Source organism: Rhodotorula paludigena, assembly GCF_050403205.1.
Source record: "Rhodotorula paludigena JCM10292 DNA, Rt_paludigena_JCM10292v1_ctg1, whole genome shotgun sequence".
NCBI lineage: Eukaryota > Fungi > Basidiomycota > Microbotryomycetes > Sporidiobolales > Sporidiobolaceae > Rhodotorula > Rhodotorula paludigena.
Window position 1 is genome coordinate 356,741 of NW_027481457.1, and position 18,274 is coordinate 375,014.

At 65.8% G+C, this 18,274-nt stretch overlaps 8 protein-coding genes across 8 annotated transcripts; 4 read left to right on the forward strand and 4 right to left on the reverse strand.

The window, feature by feature from the left end:
* Positions 1-26: 26 nt before the first annotated feature.
* Positions 27-905, reverse strand: JCM10292_002007 (zinc finger MYND domain-containing protein; the record flags this gene model as incomplete). Its single annotated transcript, XM_076645428.1, has 3 exons — positions 27-464; positions 522-719; positions 786-905. The coding sequence occupies 3 exons, from the start codon at positions 903-905 to the stop codon at positions 27-29; spliced, it is 756 nt and encodes a 251-aa protein (XP_076508955.1).
* A 243-nt stretch (positions 906-1,148) lies between these two features.
* Positions 1,149-2,082, forward strand: COA1 (Coa1p; the record flags this gene model as incomplete). The annotated part of the gene is made up of 4 exons (XM_076645429.1): positions 1,149-1,376; positions 1,445-1,657; positions 1,762-1,816; positions 1,937-2,082. 4 exons carry the CDS (start codon positions 1,149-1,151, stop codon positions 2,080-2,082), a joined length of 642 nt encoding a protein of 213 aa, XP_076508956.1.
* A 256-nt stretch (positions 2,083-2,338) lies between these two features.
* On the reverse strand, positions 2,339-3,464 carry KGD4 (alpha-ketoglutarate dehydrogenase subunit KGD4; the record flags this gene model as incomplete). Its single annotated transcript, XM_076645430.1, has 3 exons — positions 2,339-2,410; positions 2,589-2,851; positions 3,383-3,464. 3 exons carry the CDS (start codon positions 3,462-3,464, stop codon positions 2,339-2,341), a joined length of 417 nt encoding a protein of 138 aa, XP_076508957.1.
* Positions 3,465-4,013: 549 nt separating this feature from the next.
* On the forward strand, positions 4,014-9,284 carry PET309 (Pet309p; the record flags this gene model as incomplete). Its single annotated transcript, XM_076645431.1, has 5 exons — positions 4,014-4,331; positions 4,390-5,220; positions 5,286-8,798; positions 8,862-9,138; positions 9,217-9,284. 5 exons carry the CDS (start codon positions 4,014-4,016, stop codon positions 9,282-9,284), a joined length of 5,007 nt encoding a protein of 1,668 aa, XP_076508958.1.
* Positions 9,285-9,728: 444 nt separating this feature from the next.
* SCL1 (proteasome core particle subunit alpha 1) lies at positions 9,729-11,252 on the reverse strand (the record flags this gene model as incomplete). The annotated part of the gene is made up of 9 exons (XM_076645432.1): positions 9,729-9,785; positions 9,876-10,171; positions 10,240-10,279; positions 10,370-10,485; positions 10,563-10,644; positions 10,758-10,852; positions 10,927-10,952; positions 11,018-11,057; positions 11,222-11,252. The coding sequence occupies 9 exons, from the start codon at positions 11,250-11,252 to the stop codon at positions 9,729-9,731; spliced, it is 783 nt and encodes a 260-aa protein (XP_076508959.1).
* Positions 11,253-11,638: 386 nt separating this feature from the next.
* HEM12 (uroporphyrinogen decarboxylase HEM12) lies at positions 11,639-13,066 on the forward strand (the record flags this gene model as incomplete). Its single annotated transcript, XM_076645433.1, has 3 exons — positions 11,639-12,340; positions 12,409-12,921; positions 13,058-13,066. 3 exons carry the CDS (start codon positions 11,639-11,641, stop codon positions 13,064-13,066), a joined length of 1,224 nt encoding a protein of 407 aa, XP_076508960.1.
* A 383-nt stretch (positions 13,067-13,449) lies between these two features.
* On the forward strand, positions 13,450-16,462 carry JCM10292_002013 (serine/threonine-protein kinase; the record flags this gene model as incomplete). The annotated part of the gene is made up of 8 exons (XM_076645434.1): positions 13,450-13,860; positions 14,064-14,444; positions 14,525-14,574; positions 14,633-14,697; positions 14,767-14,985; positions 15,055-15,306; positions 15,384-15,626; positions 15,705-16,462. 8 exons carry the CDS (start codon positions 13,450-13,452, stop codon positions 16,460-16,462), a joined length of 2,379 nt encoding a protein of 792 aa, XP_076508961.1.
* A 456-nt stretch (positions 16,463-16,918) lies between these two features.
* On the reverse strand, positions 16,919-17,452 carry JCM10292_002014 (uncharacterized protein; the record flags this gene model as incomplete). Its single annotated transcript, XM_076645435.1, has 1 exon — positions 16,919-17,452. One exon carries the CDS (start codon positions 17,450-17,452, stop codon positions 16,919-16,921), a length of 534 nt encoding a protein of 177 aa, XP_076508962.1.
* Positions 17,453-18,274: the final 822 nt, after the last annotated feature.

Here is an 18,274-nt window from a genome sequence, read left to right on the forward strand (position 1 = left end):
ACGCGGAGAGAAGAGCGCAAGCGAGGTTACGGAGGAGGCTTCGACACCGCCGAGTACGGGTCGCACATCCTGATCTGGTGGAAGAGCATGGCCGCCATGGTGGGCGACTCGGCCGCGACACGCTGCGAGATCAGTTCAGTGATGCGCGTCCAGGCCTCGTCGACGTAGCGGTTGTAGATCGTCGAGTCGGCGGCCTGCTTGGAGAGGATGACGATGGCGGCGTGAATGGCGAGTCGGTGGTGCAGCTCACTGTACCAGCTCGGGAAGGGGCCGCCTTGCCAGCAAATCTTGTGAACATAGCCAATCATCTCGTACGCGTTCGTGACGGCCCAGAAGCCCGTCGGGTCGCCCTTGTTCTGAGACTGGTGACGGGAATGGTTGAGATTGCGGAAATTGACCAGAGCCTTCTGCGTGCCTTCGGTCGGCAATTCGGTCTTCTTCGTGAAGAAGAGGGGCAACGCGAACTTTGACGGGGTACCGGTGAGCTAAATGCGCGTCTATCGGTTCAACGAGCGACTCACGGGAAGCGTTTCGGGAGGCTCGCCGAGCTTGACTTGGTACATCTCCGAAAGCGTGAAGCGCAGGTACTCGTCAACGGGGTCCGGGTTCTTCCAGTTGAGGTGCGCCATCATGTCGGCAAGCTCGTCGCTCGAGAGAAAGGGGAACAGGAAAGGGTTCGCTTTACCCGGTCCGCAGACCTGGCGGTGAGTGGGCCAGACCTGCGTGAGATGGTCGCATGTCAGTGCAGTGGACACGAGGACTGATCAGGCACAGCAGGCGCTCACAAGAGACTGGTGCTCCTTCGAGCAGAAGAAGAGGTCGATGCCGGCCTTGGCGCAGCCCGAGCAGCGCAGCGTCGCGTGCAGACCACATACGAGGCACGACTGGCGGTAGTCGGTCGCCATTCTGAGCAGCGCGGGGCGGAGAAACTCGAGCGAAGCGTCGAAACTGATGAAGACTGGAGAAAGAGAACACGACGGTGGGAGCGCGTCTGAAGCAGTCGAAAGGCAGCAATGGCGTAGCAAGACACAGGTGAACACCAGCACGGCTCTTCAAGCGCCGAGTGAGAGGACACTTCGAGGCGAAGATTCATGGCGTCCTCGCTTCGTCTCCTCACGTGCACTCAACCAGCTCCGATCGCTGCAGAGATGCTCGGACCGGCACTAGCACGACCACTGCGCGCCGCAGCGCACCCGCTGGCTCTCCCCCGCTTGGTCGCTCCTCTCGCTGCTCCCGCCTTCTCGACCCCTCGGCACTCCCTCTCCACCTCCTCTGCCGCACACGCTGCGGCACGAGAGCCCCTCGCACGGCCAGCGACTGGCAGGCGACGAGCGCACTACCAGCAGCAGGGCGAGCGCGACCTTCCCGAGCTCAAGGTACCTCCCCTCTCCCTCCCTCTACACCCACTCTCGCGCGTGCTGAACCGCGCCAGTAACCCCCGCAGTCCCGCGCACCGCTCTACCTCTCGCTCGCGCTCATCTCGGCCGGCGCGTGGGGTCTCTTCCTCGCGTACGCGACCAACAACGAGCGCGCCAACTCGTCCGTCGTGCGCTCGCTCGCGTTCCAGCTCCGCAGCTGGCCCGCGGTCAAGGACTTCTTGGGTGACGGCGTCAAGATCGAGCCGCTGGTGGCGGATTTCGTTAGGATCAAGGGCTCGGTGCGTCTCGGGCGCTTGTCTCTGCCGTTCTGCGAGTCTGCATTGTGCGGACTTGCGGTGCGCTCTCATGAAGTGCAGTGACTTACAGGCTGATTTGTTCACAGATCAACATGCTTGCAGGCAGGATCGACGTGCAGTTCCCGGTTCGAGGTTCCAAGGGTACGTTGCAGCCGCTTCCTCACCGTCAAGCTATCCCCCACCTGGGCGACCGCTGCTCGACCGTGGCTCGCCGTGCACTCGTTCAACATTACCAAGACTGACATTCCCCGCCCTACACAGCACGAGGGACTGCGTCGTTCACCTCGATCCGACGAGGCAAGGAGGGGCGGTTCGAGGTCTTGCGATGGAAGATCACGCGCGAAGACGGCGCCGTGCTCGACCTTGCTGGACTCGACCTGTCACAGCCGGTCGCAGGGCTCGAGTGAAGGTGGAAAGACTGGACATAGGAAGCGGGAGAGGCCAGGGGTGGAGGAGGGCACATTGGCGAGGGGGAGGACTCTTTCGCCTCGTGCCATGTACAACAGCACTCACTTCCATCGCTCGCGCACAACGAGGTTGAATCGAGAACTGCAGCTCAGGCCGCGAGCTGTGCGATTCGTTCGGAAAGATTGGTATAACAACGAGCTCTCCTATCGCCCACTCCCGCCAAAGTCTACATGCTCCGGTCCGCGTCGGCTCTGCTCAGATCTGCGGCGTGTACCACTTGAGCTTGTACTCCCGCGTGACGGGCGCTGTTGCCGATGCGCCTCCGGACTGTGTGCACGGGCGAACCGTTCATCAGCGTCTTATTTTCTGCTGTAACCGGCAGCGAGCCTCGAGCTGCCCACTAGCGGCAGCACGACGCGGTGCTGCTGGCACACAGCAGAACGACGCCGAGCTGCTGCTGCGCTGCAATTCGAGGCGAAGCTGCCCAGGGGCAAGAAGGACGCACCATGACGGCGTCGAGCTCCTCCTCGCTCAGCGCGCTCCAGTAGCTCCTCCGCAGCCGTTCGGGCAGCTCGCTCTCCGCGCCGACCGCCTTGCCCCCCGCGCCCGCACCCGCGCCGCCCTGCGAGTGCGCGGCGGGCCCGCCGTACGACGACGAGGCCTGCGCGGCACTCGCGGCAGGGTTGGCCTGCTGCCCCTGGAAGCGCGCAAAGTTGTCGATCACGGATTGCGGCGCGCACGGGTGCGCGGTCGCTTCGTGGGCCTTGTCTGTGGGTCGGAGGATAGGGACGGAGAGGGACGGGGCAGGATGCAAGGAGGATTAGCGGACTGAACTGGGAACGGTAGTGGATGTGCGAGCTAGGCGAGGTGAGGCTGGACGCCTCGGGCGCGGGTCGATCCTGTAACGTGCTGTCAAGTTCCTCGTGCATCTGGTGACGCTCCCCGGGCTGCTTCAGAGGAACAAGCCCGGTCGGTCGTCCAGCGCCGCGAATGCCGGACACGCAGCGAACGACAGAGCCGCCTCTCGTGCGGCTGACATGCTGCGCAGTATCTGCACACCCTCTGTACCGGTCGTCCAGTCGGCCGCAGCGCAACGAGAGGGCTTGACGTCGCAACCGGTCGTCTCCGAGGTCATCGGTCGGCCGGCTCGTGCACTCCTTCCGCTGCGTCTGTGAGCTGCCGAGGACCACCGTCACGAGTCTACAGCCCGTGCAGTACGGCGGCAGGAGCAGCCGGCTGTTGCAGGACGGCCTAAACCGCGGCCGAGTCGGGAGAGACGGAGTGGAAGGCAGAGCTCACGCGGCGCCTTGCGGTCGGGGAAGCGGATGAGCGGGGTGCGGGCGTGCTCGGCGAGGCGGACGAGGGTCTGGCGGAACGACATTCTCGCGCAGTAAAGGGGACGACGAGACGAGGAGAAGCGGAGGAACGAGAGGGGGAGAACCAGCCGGAAACAAGTCTCGCCTCGTCGTCCTGGACAAGTGCAGACTGGCGAACAGGCACCGTGACAGTGTTTCCAGAGCACCGCACACTCAACTGTGGCTTTCCGGAAGAGCGTGGCTGTGCCGAGGGGCGAACGCGTCCCTTTCCGCCGCACTTCTGCTCGCTCTCGCCACCGCGCAACATCGCAGACCGCACGAGCGAAGAGCTGGCGAAGACAGTGCAGAGGCACACGCCCGCCTGACTCCCTCGCCTTTCCTCGACCTTCCGCCCTCGCCCACCTCGTCCTCGGACCGAAGATTCTCTAGGAAGAGTCCCTCTCCCATCTCGCCCTTCCGGTGCCCGTCTCAAGGCACCAGGCCTCCACAAAAGCCTACAGCACGGCAGCAGCGACCCGCGCAGCCTCGCTCGACGCCCGCGAGTCGTCTGACCAGGCCCTCTTCCTCCTCGCCGCTCGCGACCGCCTGATCGCGGCGCTGGCACGCACGCCAAGATGGTCGTGAACCTCTCGTACAAATTCACGCACCTCGCCCAGTCCTTCCGCCCGCACCACCACTTCAATACCCTCCGCAACGCCTTTCCCTCGACTCACCCGGCCGGATTCGACTTTACGAGCAATGTCTTCGGCTCGGTGAGCAACGCCGCCAGCAACGCCGGCAGTGGCGCAACCACCACGACGCTTGGCGTCGCAGCTGGAGCGCTCGGTGCGGGCGCGGGAGCTGCTGCAGGAGCCGGGTCGGGCGGCGCAGCGGGCGGTGCAGGCGGTGCTTCGTCAAAGGCAGGCAGCTGGGCGTCTCACTGGGGTTTCCAGGTGCGTTGTCTCCTCCATTGTCAGGCTACGACGGCGCTGACACAGGTCATACCCACAGGGCAAGTCGCTTTCGCAGGGCCAGGCTGCACAGGCCGACTCGCAGCTCGACGACGCCGACGACCTGCGCTCGATCGCGCATGCTCGCCGCCGCACCTTCCTCCGCTCGACCTCGTCGCAGCTTCCTGCACGCGCTGCGCCCCTCGCCGCGCGTGCCCGCCAGAACTCGCTCTCGCAGCGCGCGCCGGCAGACCTGCTCCGGGCGGATGAAGCCGGCCTGTCTGGCATCCGCCTCAGCGGCGCCGAGCTGCAGAAGCGGTATCATTCGGCCTTTGCGCGCGGTGCGCCGAGTGCGGAGGAGGCCGCCGAGCTCGAGCGCGAGGCGGACGAGATTGACGTCGAGGTCGGGACCGATGTGCTTCGCTCTGGACGACGAGCGAGCATCTCGAACCGCCCGACGATGACGCTTGCGTCGCCGTTCGTAATCACGACGACGCCGCTGGTTGCGCACAAGCGCCGGCCATCGGTTCCCGCCGCTGCGCAGCGCGGAATGCACACCTCGACTTCCGCACTCGCCTCGTCTTCCGCTCGGCCGCTCCCTCCCTCCTCCAACCCCTCCGACCCCTCTTTCGCCGCTGCACCACCAGCCGCGACCGTTTCGCGCGTCCGCCGCAACTCGACCTCCGCCCTCCCTTCCTCTTCAGAACCGCTGGTCGACCTCCCCCCTGCGCGCTCCGCGTCGCCCCGCCGCTACACCCGTGAATTGCGGCCACCATCCGGCTCGCCTCTCGATGCCAACGATGCGAGTCGCCAACCACGGTGGCCGGGCTCGCCGCCGCCGCACGGGCGGCGGCGGCCTTTCCTCGAAGACACATTGACGCCCGAGATGGAGGTGCGTCTGATATTCCTACTCTACTCGGATCCATTCAGCGCTGACCAAAGATGTGTGGACGGTAGGAACGCCGCAACGCCATCCTCGCAGCCGAGAAGACGGGCAAGCCGGCACTGGTCGAGCGTGCCGTGCAGCAGTACCTTGCGGATCCGACCAAGTGGTCCACCCTCGTGCACAACACTGCCATCTCGGCCCTGCACCGCACGCGGCGCCCGAACGAACCGCTCGACCGCATCGTGCAGCTGTACAACCAGCTCTTCGAGTCGGACCGCCTCAAGCCGAACCGCACTTCGTACGAGCTCGTCCTCAAGGCGTTCCTCGTGCGCGACGGCGAGGTTCGCGAGCTGGTCCGCTTCATCGAGAAGCGCCAGCGGAAGAAGCTGCTCGCCAACGCCGCTCGCGGTCCGTGGGATGTGCGCATCGCCCCGGCGACCGAGGCCGACTCGACGTCGGCAGTCCTGAGCATCGAGGGGCTTGAGAACAACGCTACGCTCGAGCGCGAGCGCCAGCGCCTCGAGGCCCTCCAGGGCGCCGACTACGACTACTTCCAGCCCGCGCTCCAGATCTACGAGGCGCTCGGCTCGCTCGCCGACAAGCTGCACTCGCAGATCCCGACGATGCTCATCCAAGCCGCGGCGGCGCGCGGCCAGGTCGACACGGCGCTTTCGCTCTTTGAGCGCATGGAGCGCAGCCGGCACCAAAAGCCTGGGCAGCTCGCGTACCAGGCGCTCATCACGGTCTACGGCCAGCACGAGAAGGACTCAGCTGCGATCCTCGAGGTCCTCGAGGCGTACCTTGCTGCGCGTCAGAGCGGCGAGCTTGTGTATGCCAAGGACTCGGCCAACAAGGATGTCGCGGCGCGTAGGCTCTCTTCGGGCCGCCCTTCGTACCGCCAGATCCCGGTCAAGCAGAAGTATGACACCGAGCCGCGGTACGAGGAGGCCGCCGAGGGCTTCAACGGCTTTGCCGGCCGCGACGAGTGGGTGTGGGGCTACGCGATGAAGAGCCTCTTCGACGCTGGCGATGCCGCCGGCGCCGTCGCTCTGCTCGAGCGCCTGCTCGTCGCGCAGAACTCGCCCGACCCTCTCCCGCTCGGCTACCCGGCCACGCTCACGTCCCCGACCCTCGCGCGCATCGTCATCGGCTTCATCGACGCAGCCGACGAGGTTTCGGCCAAGAAGTGGTTCGACCGCTACGCCAACCCGCAGGAGCCGAGCACGTCCGACGTGCCGCCGCACGGATCGTACATCCTCCCGCTCTACGTTGCGATTCAGAAGAACCTCGGCGACCTCGCGAACCACATCTTCCGCACGTACCTCGCACGCGTCAACGCCGACTTCCGCCTCGCCATCTCGGAGTTTGTCGCCGTCGTGGACCTCAACCTCGCACGCGCCTGGTCGGCACAGACTCAGGATGAGCGCACGCTCGCTCTGGACGCTGTCGCCGAGTTCCGCGCTGCATTCGAGCGCGCTGCTCGCAGTGGTCACGTCGTCGGCGACCTCGGCGCAGACTTTGCCCTCTCGACCGGTCTTCTTTCCCGCATCACTCAGGCACTCGGCTGCTCCGGCCGTACTGCAGACGCTGCCGCCACCTTTGTCGAGTTTGCCAACATCGTCCGCGCGCACATGCGCCGTCTGCCGGAGGACTCTGCCGTTGCGAAGCAGCAGGGCATCCGCTCGCGCACCGACTGGGTCCTCCGCGCTGTCGACGCCGCCTCCGGTGCGCTCGGCTTCCGGCCCTCAAAGACCATCCCCGGACAGATCGAGGTCTCGGCTGGCGTCGCCCGCCCGTCCCTTAAGGACGCGGTCAAGGTCGTCGGGTGGAACAACAAGCTCCGCAACGTCGTCGGATGGGCGCCGATCCCGCGCCTCGAGCTCGCAGTCGCCGAGGCGTACCTCACCGCGCGCGAGGGCGTCAACGCCGACGCCACAGCACTCGAGCTCTCCGGCGACGAGTGGTTCACCGTTGTCGAGGCGTTTGCGCACTCGGCTGCGCTCATCAACCGCGGCATGAAGCCCGACTTTGCCTTCCCCGGCTTCGAAGTCGCCTTCAGCGACTTTGCGGCGAGCGGTGCCGAGATCCCCATCGGCGGTGCGTACAACTATGACGCGCTCGCTGCGGCGCTCAAGACGGCCGGCTTCAACCCGGAGCAGATCCGCGGCGTTGTCGAGATCCTCGCTCGCCAGGCGGTTGCCCCCGTCGAGCCCGAGCCCGAACCCGCCCCTGTCGCCGTCGAGGAGGACGCTGCTTCGCTCACGTCCGACTCACTTGGGCCCGCCACGTCTGCCACCGCCCCGTCCGTCGCCGAAGAATCCGCCTCAGAGCCTGCTCAGTACCCGACGCCGCCTTCGACTCCGCCCGCTTACCTCGCCGAGCTGCCGGCCGAGGCTGCACCTGCACCTCCCACCGCCGAGTTCGACAAGCTCAGCCGCGCCCTTTCTGACAAGCTCGACGCGCTCGTCTTCGCCGGCAAGACGAACGAGGCGCTCCAGACTGCGCTTCATGCGGCGCAGGAGGGCCGCCTCGCCCACTCCGAGGCATACGGTCGTCTTATCGAGCAGCTCGGTCGCAACCACCGCATCGCGGAGACCCGCCAGGTCTACCTTCTCGCGTACCAGGCCCTGGGCGCCATGGAGGGCCAGCCCGAAGCGCAGTCGGTCGCCTGGACCATGCTCGAGGACCGCATGATGGTTGCGCTCGCGCAGGCAGGCGAGCTCGCCGACGTCGGCCACCACCGCGACCGGCTCCTCCAAGCCGGCTGCGCGCCGTCCGCCGACGCCTACGCGGCCATGATCCTCAACATGCGCGACACGACCGACGACGCCGCTGTCGCGCTCACGCTCTTCGAGGAGTCGCAGCGCCTCAACGTCCGCCCGAACGTCTACCTCTTCAACACGCTCATCTCGAAGCTCTCGCGTGCGCGCCGCGCCAAGGAGGCGCTCGAGTACTTCGAGCTGATGAAGCAGTACGGTCTTCGCCCCTCGTCCATCACATACGGCGCCATCATCAACGCGTGCTGCAAGACGGGCGACGACGTCTCGGCGGCGTACCTGTTCACCGAGATGGTGTCGGACCCCGAATTCAAGCCGCGCGTCCCGCCATACAATACGATGATCCAGTTCTACACGTCGACCAAGCCGGACCGCGAGCGCGCGCTGCACTACTACAACGAGCTCGTGCGCGCGCGCGTTGCACCGACGGGTCACACGTTCAAGCTCCTCCTCGACGCGTACGGCACGATCGGCGAGCCCGACCTCGACCGCATGCAGCAGGTGTTTGCGCAGCTCGTGCGCACGCGCGGCGTGTCGGTTTCGGGCGCGCACTGGGCGTCGCTCATCACGGCGTACGGGATCCACGCCAAGCAGCTCGACCGCGCGCTCGCCATCTTTGACTCGATCGCGACGCACCCGACGAGCAAGCACAACCCGAACGGCCCGCAGCCCGACGCCGTCGTGTACGAGGCGCTCATCAACGCGCTCGTCGCCAACCAGCGCGCCGAGCTCTGCGACAAGTACCTCGAGCAGATGCGCGCGAGGTCGGTGCGCATGACGGCCTACGTCGCCAACTCGCTCATCAAGGTGCGACGCTCTCTCTCGTCTCCTCCCTCTCTACACTCTGCTGACCCTTTCTTCGCGTCACAGGGCTACGCCTCGCAGGGCCTGTACGACCGTGCGCGCGCCGTCTTCTTCTCGCTTGCCGACCCGGCTTCGGGCGTCGCGTCGCTCGGCAACCACCCGATCGACCGGCACCCGAAGCACCACCACCAGGGCGCGCAGCAGCCCGCGTCGAGCGACGAGCCGACGTTCCGCGAGCCGTCGACGTACGAGGCCATGATCCGCTGCGAGCTCGCGGCGGGCGAGGGCGTGCGCGCGGCAGAAGTGCTCCGCATGGCCGAGGCGCGGGCATTCCCTCCTGCAGGTGCGCTCTTGCCTTTCTCACTCACTCCCTCTCTCCTCGTCGAGCTGTACTGACATGGACGCGCTCGCACCCGCGCAGTCATCGGCCGCTTGCAAAAGCTCCTCGCCGCCGAGGGCATCGAGGCTCTCCCGCTCCAGCAGCAATAGACGACTCCCCATCCATAGACACGCCTTTCGTCTCCCCACTCCCAGTCTGGTCGAGCGTCTGTTCCCCGCCTCTCGCATCCCACCTCCCGCCCTGTCGTTGCGATATCTGCTCCCTGGTCTCGGGCCTCACCCTCACCAGCCCCGTTGCACCATTCGAGCTCACTCTAGGTCGTTCCTCTCGTACTCGGTCCCTTCCTCCCCTCGCATACCCCCTTCCGCGCGTCCGCGCACGCTGTATACCCTCCGACGACGCCCCGACTCGCCGGTCTGGCGCGTTCTCGTCCATCCCTACCTTGTATCGATCGCTTGTTGAACTCTCTGCACTCTTGCCCGGCCCCAACCCGACGAGAGATGTGTACAGCGAGTAGATGTTGCAGCGGGCAGCGAAGGCAGGCGCGCGAGAGAGAGAGAGGTACAGTGCGGAGCGGGTGAGAGAGGGACGGACTAGTCGTCGCGCTCGCCCAGGCGCTGCAGCGCCGCGTCAATCTCGTCCGTCGACAGCTGTGCAACTCAAACGTAACAATCAGCAGCGCATTCAAGTCGGTCGGACCGACTGCAAAGCCGCGAGCGCGAACGCGACACGAGACGCACCTTGCGGAAGACGTTCTTGCCGGCGATCTTTGCATGCGGCTCGGCGACCCCGACCTCGACCTCCCCCGCCTTCAAGTCGGTCGCGAGGACCTGCCCGAGGGTCTTGAGCGCATACTCGACGACGTCGTCGCGGGTGGCAAACTGGAAGCCCTTTTTGTACGCCTTTTCGAGCACGTTGGTCGCCTCTTGCTGCTTCTGCCCCGCGGCCGTCGCGTGGAAGCCGACGTAGTAGCCCGCCGGGTCGAGCTTGAACACTTGCGGGCCGAGCTCGGGGTCGATGCCGACGATGATCATGGCTGGGGCGGACAGGGAGCAGCAGGTCAGCGAGGGAGAGTACGCGGCCGAGGCGATGAGCGGGACGCACAGATGCCGAGTGGCCGCATCGCTGCCCGCTGCGTGTAGACCTGCAAGCAGTGCCTTGTCTCCGATCAGCACGCTGCTCTCTGCGAGAGAGAGAGGGCGAATGCCGAAGCGAGCAAAGGTAGCGCCCGCACCTGGTTGATGTTGGCAATGCGCTTGGCGAGCAAGTCGGGCGTGATCTCGTACCCGTACTTGTAGCGGAACTGGGTCGCCTCGCTCTGCGCGCGCTGCACCTGCGAGCGCGCGTCGGCTGCGGTGCGGGGCGACGAGCGGGTGCACGGTCAGTCGACGGTTGAGACGGGAAGCGAGCGGAGGGGCGCGGCGTACCTGTCCGACCCGTCATGACGCAGCCGATGGACGAGGTGATGGGGAAGATGTGGGTGATCGAGTCCGGGTCGAGGAGCTTGTCCTGCGCAGGGTCAGGCGTTCGTCAGTCGAGTGCACGGCCAAAACTATCGCATGATCACTTTGGCCACGCAGTAGCAGGCGCACTCAAGCAGATTCGAGGCCAGGCGGACTCACGGGGACCTTCTTCTGCGTGATGCAGACCGAGACGCCTGCGCCGCGCACTGCCAGAGTCGTGTGGCCCGAGGTCGTGATGGCTTTGAAGGCATACTCTGCGGAGGCGCGCTGCAGCGTCAGCATCGTTCGCAATGGAGTGGCTGGAGAAACGTGAGCGGATGCGACGCACCGACTTGGTAGAGTCGCCCTTCGGGACTGCGAGAACACGAGTGGAAGTGTGAGCGGTTTGAGCGGGTCACGACGTGAGGAGAGCGGCGCACCTGAAGACGGTGAGGGTACGGTCGTACGAAGACCGCGACACTGCGTGGGACGGATTGGGTCAGCGCTGTGCACGAGGGTCGGGAGGGAGACAGCTGCTGGTCGACGAGGCGGAGGAACGAGAACCAGGCCGGTCGAGCTGCTGGTTGGCGCCCGTCGGTCTGCAGCCCTCTCCTGAAGCCTCGCCAGCATCGTAAGGACCCGACCAAGCTGCTGGTGGTGCGCTGGCGGTGCCATCTCGAGCGAGCGTCGTCATCTCTGCCAGCGCGTCGTCTCGAGCTCGTGCGACCAGACTCGCGCACTTGCGGTCCTGTCGGGCTGTGCAACAGTGCCTGGACGGGTGCCTCGCCTCGCCGGTGCGGTGTGAGGGCGGGCGAGCGATGAGGACGGGGCCGGGGGAGGGTGAGCGGGGCGGCAGCAGCTCGCGGCGATGTGCGGGAGAGCTGGGAAGGGCGGGAGGGTGCTGCAGAGTGCTTAGCTGTGGCTCGGACTCACTCCTGGCAGGGACACGGGGGACGGCACGGGTCGGGGTGGTGCGACCTTGGCCTCGCCGCTCTCTCGCTTGGTCCGCCTCTTGTGGCTCGAGTCGCAGTCGAGCGAGCGCAGTGCTGCGAGGGCCCACGATGACTGCACGCACAGAGCAGGTCGACCACCCGACCACCGTCACCGACTACGCCTTCCCCGCCCTCGACTCGTTCCCTCCGCTTCGCAACACCGCCCTCCTCGACTCGGCCAATGGCACCCCGCCCACCGCTCTGGGGGTGCCCCCGCCCATCTGGATCATGCGCCAGGCCGGCCGCTACCTCCCCGAGTTCCAGCAGGTCCGCAGGGACCACTCGTTCTTCACCGTCTGCCGCACCCCGGAACTCGCCTGCGAGGTCACCCTCCAGCCCATCCGCCGCTTCGAGGGGCTCCTCGACGCCAGCATCATCTTCTCCGACATCCTCGTCGTCCCCCAGGCCATGGGTCTCGAGGTCCAGATGCTCGGCGGCGTCGGCCCGCACTTCCCCCAGCCCCTCACAGACCCCGCCGACGCCCAGAAGCGCATCCTCGACCGCAAGACCGACGTCTTTGCCGAGCTCAAGTACGTCTACGCCGCCATCACCAAGACGCGCCACGGCCTCGAGGGCAAGGTGCCCCTGATCGGCTTCTGCGCCGGGCCCTGGACCCTCTTTGGCTACATGGTCGAGGGCGGCGGGTCCAAGACGTGGGAAAAGGCAAAGAGCTGGACCTACAAGCACCCCGACAGCGCAAAGGCCCTCCTCCACCGCATCGCAGAGGTCAGCGCAGAGTACCTCGCGCACCAGGTGCAGGCCGGAGCCCAGGTGCGTGCGACCACGCAGTCATGCAAGTTGCCAAAATCGAGCGAAGACTGACAAGACCGCGCACGCAGCTGCTGCAAGTGTTCGACACCAACGCCGATTGCCTGACGCCGCACGGCTTCGACACGTTCATCCTCCCCTACCTCGCCCTCCTCCCCAAGCTCGTGCGCGCGCGCCTCGCCGAGCTCGACGTCCCGTGCCCGCCCATGACCGTCTTTGCCAAGGGCGCGACGCTCCCGGCGCAGCTGTCGGCGCTCGCGTCGCTCGGGTACCAGACGGTCGGGCTCGACTGGACCGTCACGGCGCGGTACGCGCGCGAGCACACGCGCGCAACGGGCGTCGCGCTCCAGGGCAACCTCGACCCGAGCGTCCTCCTCGGGTCGCGCGACGCCATCAAGCGCGAGGTGCGCAACCTCGCGTGGGGCCCGGACGGGTTCCTCACGTGCGCGGCCGAGGGCGTGCCCGGCGGGTGGATCGTCAACCTCGGGCATGGGATCACGCCCGGGGTGGACCCCGAGGACGCGAGGTACTTCCTCGAGCGCGTCCGGCGCGAGTGCGCGAAAAAGAGCAGGGACGAGGACCCGGTGCGTCGTCTCGCTCTTGCTCCGCGGCCGTGCTGCGGGAGCGCTTGCCTCTGCTATTGCGCCGCTGTGGCAGGCGCTCTTGTCTAAGTCCGACTGGGAGCCGAGCTGGTGCTGACTCGACCTCGTACACACACAGGACGCATGACCGCACGTCCAGTCTGTCGTAGCACCGCTCTCCCGCTCTCCCTCTCTGCAGGGCTGTACGAGTATCGCATCCTCTCCCTCTCCCCTTGTAACCCTAGCGCTGTCGCCGCACCCCTTTCTGCGCGGTTTCCTGGTCGACGCGATTTTTGGCGTGGCGACGCGTTTCTCGCGGGAGGGCGATGATGAGAAAGCGAGAGTCGGGCGAGCCGGGCCAAGCGGACAGCGGGGACACGCAGTCTGCGCTGTCTAGTACTCTACTGTGGTTGCTTCTAGTCCGGCACAGTCTCGAAAGCGGCCAGATTCTCCTCCGCCGTATCGGCTTCTCCCCGTCGCCCGACTCGAGAAGCTTCCCTCCCTTCGCCCGCTTCCCGCGCCTTGCCCAGGATGGAGCAAGCCGCGCTCGGCGCGCTCGAGCTGAGCCAGCAGAGCCAGCAGTTCACGCAAACGCAGCCGCAGACGCAGCAGCCGTCGCAGCCGTTTGGCGACGCTTCGACCTCGGCGTCGCGCTTCCCCGCGCACCTCTGGGGCGTCCTCGTCTCGGTCGCGCGCGGCTCCGAGCACACCCTCGCCGCCGCCGCTGCCGAACCACCCGCGCGAGGGCAGCCCCGCCCGGACCGGCTCGAACTCGCGCGGTCCAAGGCGCAGTACACGGTCGGGCGGCACCCCAAGTGCGACATTGTCCTCCAGGGACCCAAGATCAGCAGCTACCATGCCAAGATCCGGTTCGACGCGGAGACGGGCGTCGTCAGGCTCGAGGACACGAGCACCAACGGGACGTTTGTCCGGAATCGCAAGGTGCGTCAAACGGGTTTGCATCTTTTGGACCGTGCTGTGGATCTGGGCGGGCGGACGGTCGAGGGACTCCGCTCGAGCGAGACGGGACGGGCGAGATGGGTCTCGTCGGAGATGGTCATTTCGCTGCGACTGGCCCTGAACACGCTACTAGCAGCGACTCCTCCGCGTCGGACGAGAGACCGTGCTCAAACTCTCGCGCACAGGTCGGCAAGGGCAACGTGACGATTGTCGAGTCGGGCGACAACATTGTCTTTGGCCCGCCCTCGAACCTCGACGACGAATTCAGCTACCTCCTCCAGCTCGACACGTCTGCGCCCTCGTCCTCGCACGGCATCGACCCGTACGGCCTCGGCGACCTCTCGCAGTCGCAGTCGACGCACGGCGACGGCCGCTCGATCCACACGGCGTACGAGGTGCGCGAGCAGATTGGCAAGGGGTCGTTCGCGACCGTGCGCAAGGGCGTGCGCCGCAGCGACGGCCGCATGGTCGCCGTCAAGATCATCCAGCGCGCGAGGTTCGCGAGCAACCCAAAGACGATGGAGATGATCGAGCGCGAGGTCGAGATCATGAAGGGGCTCGAACATGTGCGTTTGGCCGACAGGCTTTCGACTCACCGCCCTCTTTGCGTTTGGTGCGCTGATCCCATTCTTTGTCGGTATCACAGCGATTCTGCGTCAAGTGTATCGACTACTTTGAGGATGACCAGCGGATCTGGTGCGATCAAGCTCGTTGCGCCGGCCCGTCCACGCCGCTGACTAACGCACTCATGCAGGCTTGTGCTCGAATACGTCGATGGCGGCGACCTGCTCGACTATGTGATGAAGCGGCGAGGGCTTAGTGCGTCCCGCTCAGCCGGCTGCGCAAGGCCGCCGCAGTCCTGCTGACCGTCCTTTCTTCGTCCCGCAGAGGAGTCGGAGACGCGCGAGATCGCCCTCATGGTATGCGAGGCGGTCGCCTACCTGCACTCGAAGGGCATCACGCACCGCGACCTCAAGCCGGAGAACCTCCTCCTCACGCGCGGGCAGAAGCCCGTGTGCAAGGTGACCGACTTTGGCCTCGCAAAGATGGTCGACGACCAGACGATGCTCAAGACCATGTGTGGCACGCCGACCTACCTCGCGCCCGGTGCGCCTTTCCGATTCCTTTTGGCCCATCCATCCGCAGTGACTGATTGTGCTTGGCGGCGGTCGACAGAGGTCATCCTCAACCCGAGTCCGTCGGCAGGCTACGGCTCGCTCGTCGACGCCTGGTCTATCGGCGTCGTCCTCTACTCGTGCCTGACGAATCAGACGCCCTTCGACGAGTCGGAATCGACGCCGCTCCCGCAGCGCATGCGCGAGCGCCGCATCGACCTGAGCGTGCCCCGCAGCTTGGGCGTGTCCGAGGTCGCGTGCGACTTCTTGAGCAAGCTCCTCGTGGCGGACCCGAGGGGGCGGATGAGCTGCCGTGAGTCGCCGCGCTCGCCTGTCTTCTCCTGTCGCCTGCAGCGCTTGTATTGACTGAATGACTCCGGCGTCATACAGAGCAAGCCCTCAACCATCCCTGGCTGCGCCTCAAGTCGTCAGCCAACGGCGACTCCGCCTCGCCTACTCTCGCACATCCCTTCACCGATTCTACCCTTCCGTACAACGACCCGCTGCGAGCGGACGGCGACGTCGACATGACGACGACGAGTCCGGCAATGAGTCGCGCGAATGCGGACGGAGGAGCTAGTGCTGCAGGAGGCGTCGAAGAAGAGGACAGCGGGATCGACTCGCAGGGCTTCGGTGCGTGCAGTTTTCGCCGCGACTCTTACTGTGGTACTCTTGTGCTGAAGAGTCTCACATCGACGACGTAATGCGCAGGCAAACTCCGCATCAATGGCAACTCGGCCATCTCGACCCTCTCCCCTCCTCTCCCCGCCTCTCGCGCACCGCCCTCTCGCCCGCCCGTTCCGCCGTTCAACTCGGGCACGAAGCGTAAAGAGCCCATGTCAGCCTTCAGCGACTCGAGCCTGAGCGGGCACGGCAGCGTCCCCGCATCGGCCATGCTCGTCGACCGCTCGCCCGCGCGCAAGGCAGAGACGACGGATGAGGATCAGCGCGAACCGAGCACGACCGAGGAGAGCGAAGACGTCTTCGGTAGCCGGCCGGCGGCACCGGCGCCCGTCGTCGCGCAGCAGGACTTTGCGTCGCTTAGGCCCGAGCCGGAACCGCTCGAGCCGGCGGCACCCGCCGAGGCGGAAGAGGTGGCGGCCGACACGACTGCTGGGAAGACGGACGAGAGGATGAACGAGGACGTGGAGGACGAGGTCGTCGCGGAGCAGGCGGACAGCAGGACAGAGGAGTCGACGGCGCCACCTGCGACGTCGCGACGATCGACCCGCCAGCCTCGCAGCTCGATCGTCAAAAAGGTCGCGTCGACGCCTGGACGAAGTGGGCGAGCGCGAGGGCGGGCTTCGACGGCGGCGGCGGCGGCGAGGCAGGACGACGACGAAGAGGAGGAGACGGAGGGCAGCTCGAGCCCTGCGGCGACGAGGAAAAAGGAGGGGCCGCAACCCGAGGTCGGAGGGATCGCTGCGGGCGTTAAGAGTCGGCGACGCAAGGCGGCGAGGCACTACTGAGCACATATGGCCATTATCTCCTCCTACCTCGTCGCAGTCCTCCCTGTCTTCCGTCACGTCGTTCCTTCCTTGCGCCATCATCGTCGGTATCAGTCTCGTCATCACGTTCTCGGCTCTCATCATCACGATCCTCATGTCCTTGGTCTTCCCTTCCTTTGTGGCCGTCACGTCAGTCCCTCATCGTCGTTCGCAGTGCTCTCGGTCCGCCATTCCATCTCGACTCAGTCTGTAGCGGACTGCCACCTACCTCGTCTCGTCGTACATGCATACCCATCATATCACGATCTCCCACTGCAACACTTGCACATCGGAATCCGCTGGCCTCCGCTTCCTCGCTTGCTGATCGCGCTCGTACCCTCTTCCATGCTTACTCGCGGCGGTGACGATGGGTGTACAATGCACTTTGCAGCTCGACTCGGCAGAAGACACGGCACAGACTTCTACTCGGCGCTCATCTCACTCCTCCTTGACCCCCTTCTCCTCCTTCACTTCAGTGTCGTTCGCCACGCCGCGGCGACGCTTGCCGCGGCCGAAGTCCTCGAGCTTTTCCGATTCGCCGAGGTCGAGCTCGGCGGCTTCGGCCCGCCGTGCGCGCTTGAGCGGCGCAGGCTTCTTCGGCTCAGCAGCGGGTTGAGGCGGGGCCGGCGCGTGCGGCTGGGCGGCGCGGTTCTGTGGCGCGCCTGCCTGCGCTTGAGCTTGTGCTGCCGCCATCTGAGCGTCGAGGTCGTACCCGGCACGCATGACATTCAGGTCGAGGAACCCAGTCGTGATGGTGTGGTCGCCGTTCGGGCGGAAGACGAGCCCCGTCTCCTGAATAAGGCCGTCGAGGTGCTGTTCGCTCTCGTGGATGACGAAGTGTGCTCCTTGCTCGCGGTAGCGCTGCAGCCTCGCGTGGTGCAGAGCCTGATAGTGCTGGACCATCTCGGCAAAGCGATTGACCGGGGCGGCGCCGGCCTGCGGGTTTGCACGGTCGTATGGAGGAGCAGCCATCGTTGTAAACGTGGTGACGGGCTAGCTGGTGCGGTAGTGGGGGCACGGAATGGTCAGCATCTACCTCGGACAGAACGGCGATGAGGCGACGCGCAAGCAGGGTCGGACCATCCGAGCATGGCACAAATCAGGAAGAGTGGCGTCCTCACCGTTTGATGGAGAGGCGGTGGAGGATTGTTGAAGACCTGAAGCTGGTCGGATGGTGTAGGGAAGAAGGGAGAGATGCAAGGATGGCTCAGAGCAAACTTGTGGAGCGTCGTGCGGCTCGGTGGGCAGTCTCGACGGCAGTCCGTCTAAGACCTTCGAGAGCACAGCCCAGAGAGCTCTCATAGAGCTGCGCGATGAGAGCGAGACACTCGATCGTGCTTGTCGAGCAGGTAAGACCGCGACAAGCGGTCCACATCCGCACGCTGACCGCGAGCCAGGGCTCGCTTGCCTGTACCCGACGCGCTCATTGTGCTACATTGGTAGCTCGTATGGCAAGAAGCGCCTCCTTGCACCCCCGAGTAAGAGCCAGAGGGCTTGATGTGCGCAGCTTCTTCCGCGCGAGACGGGCACCGTCAACTGGACGGCACCTGCCGCGATGCGCAGTTCACTCTGAGCGACTCTAGACTCCAAGAGTAGTTGCAAAAGTGCAACGGGCCTTCCGAGTGACTGAAGCGTGCTTGAGCTCACCTTGGCGAGTCTCGTCAGCAGGCAAACACGACTCCTAGATGCGCTCGCTAGTGCCCGCGATGGTCTCATCGCACGCAGATGGCTGGTTCAGCACGGCAAGCCGCTGGCAAAGTGCACGGCCCTCAGCTCGCCTGCTTTTTGCCGCTC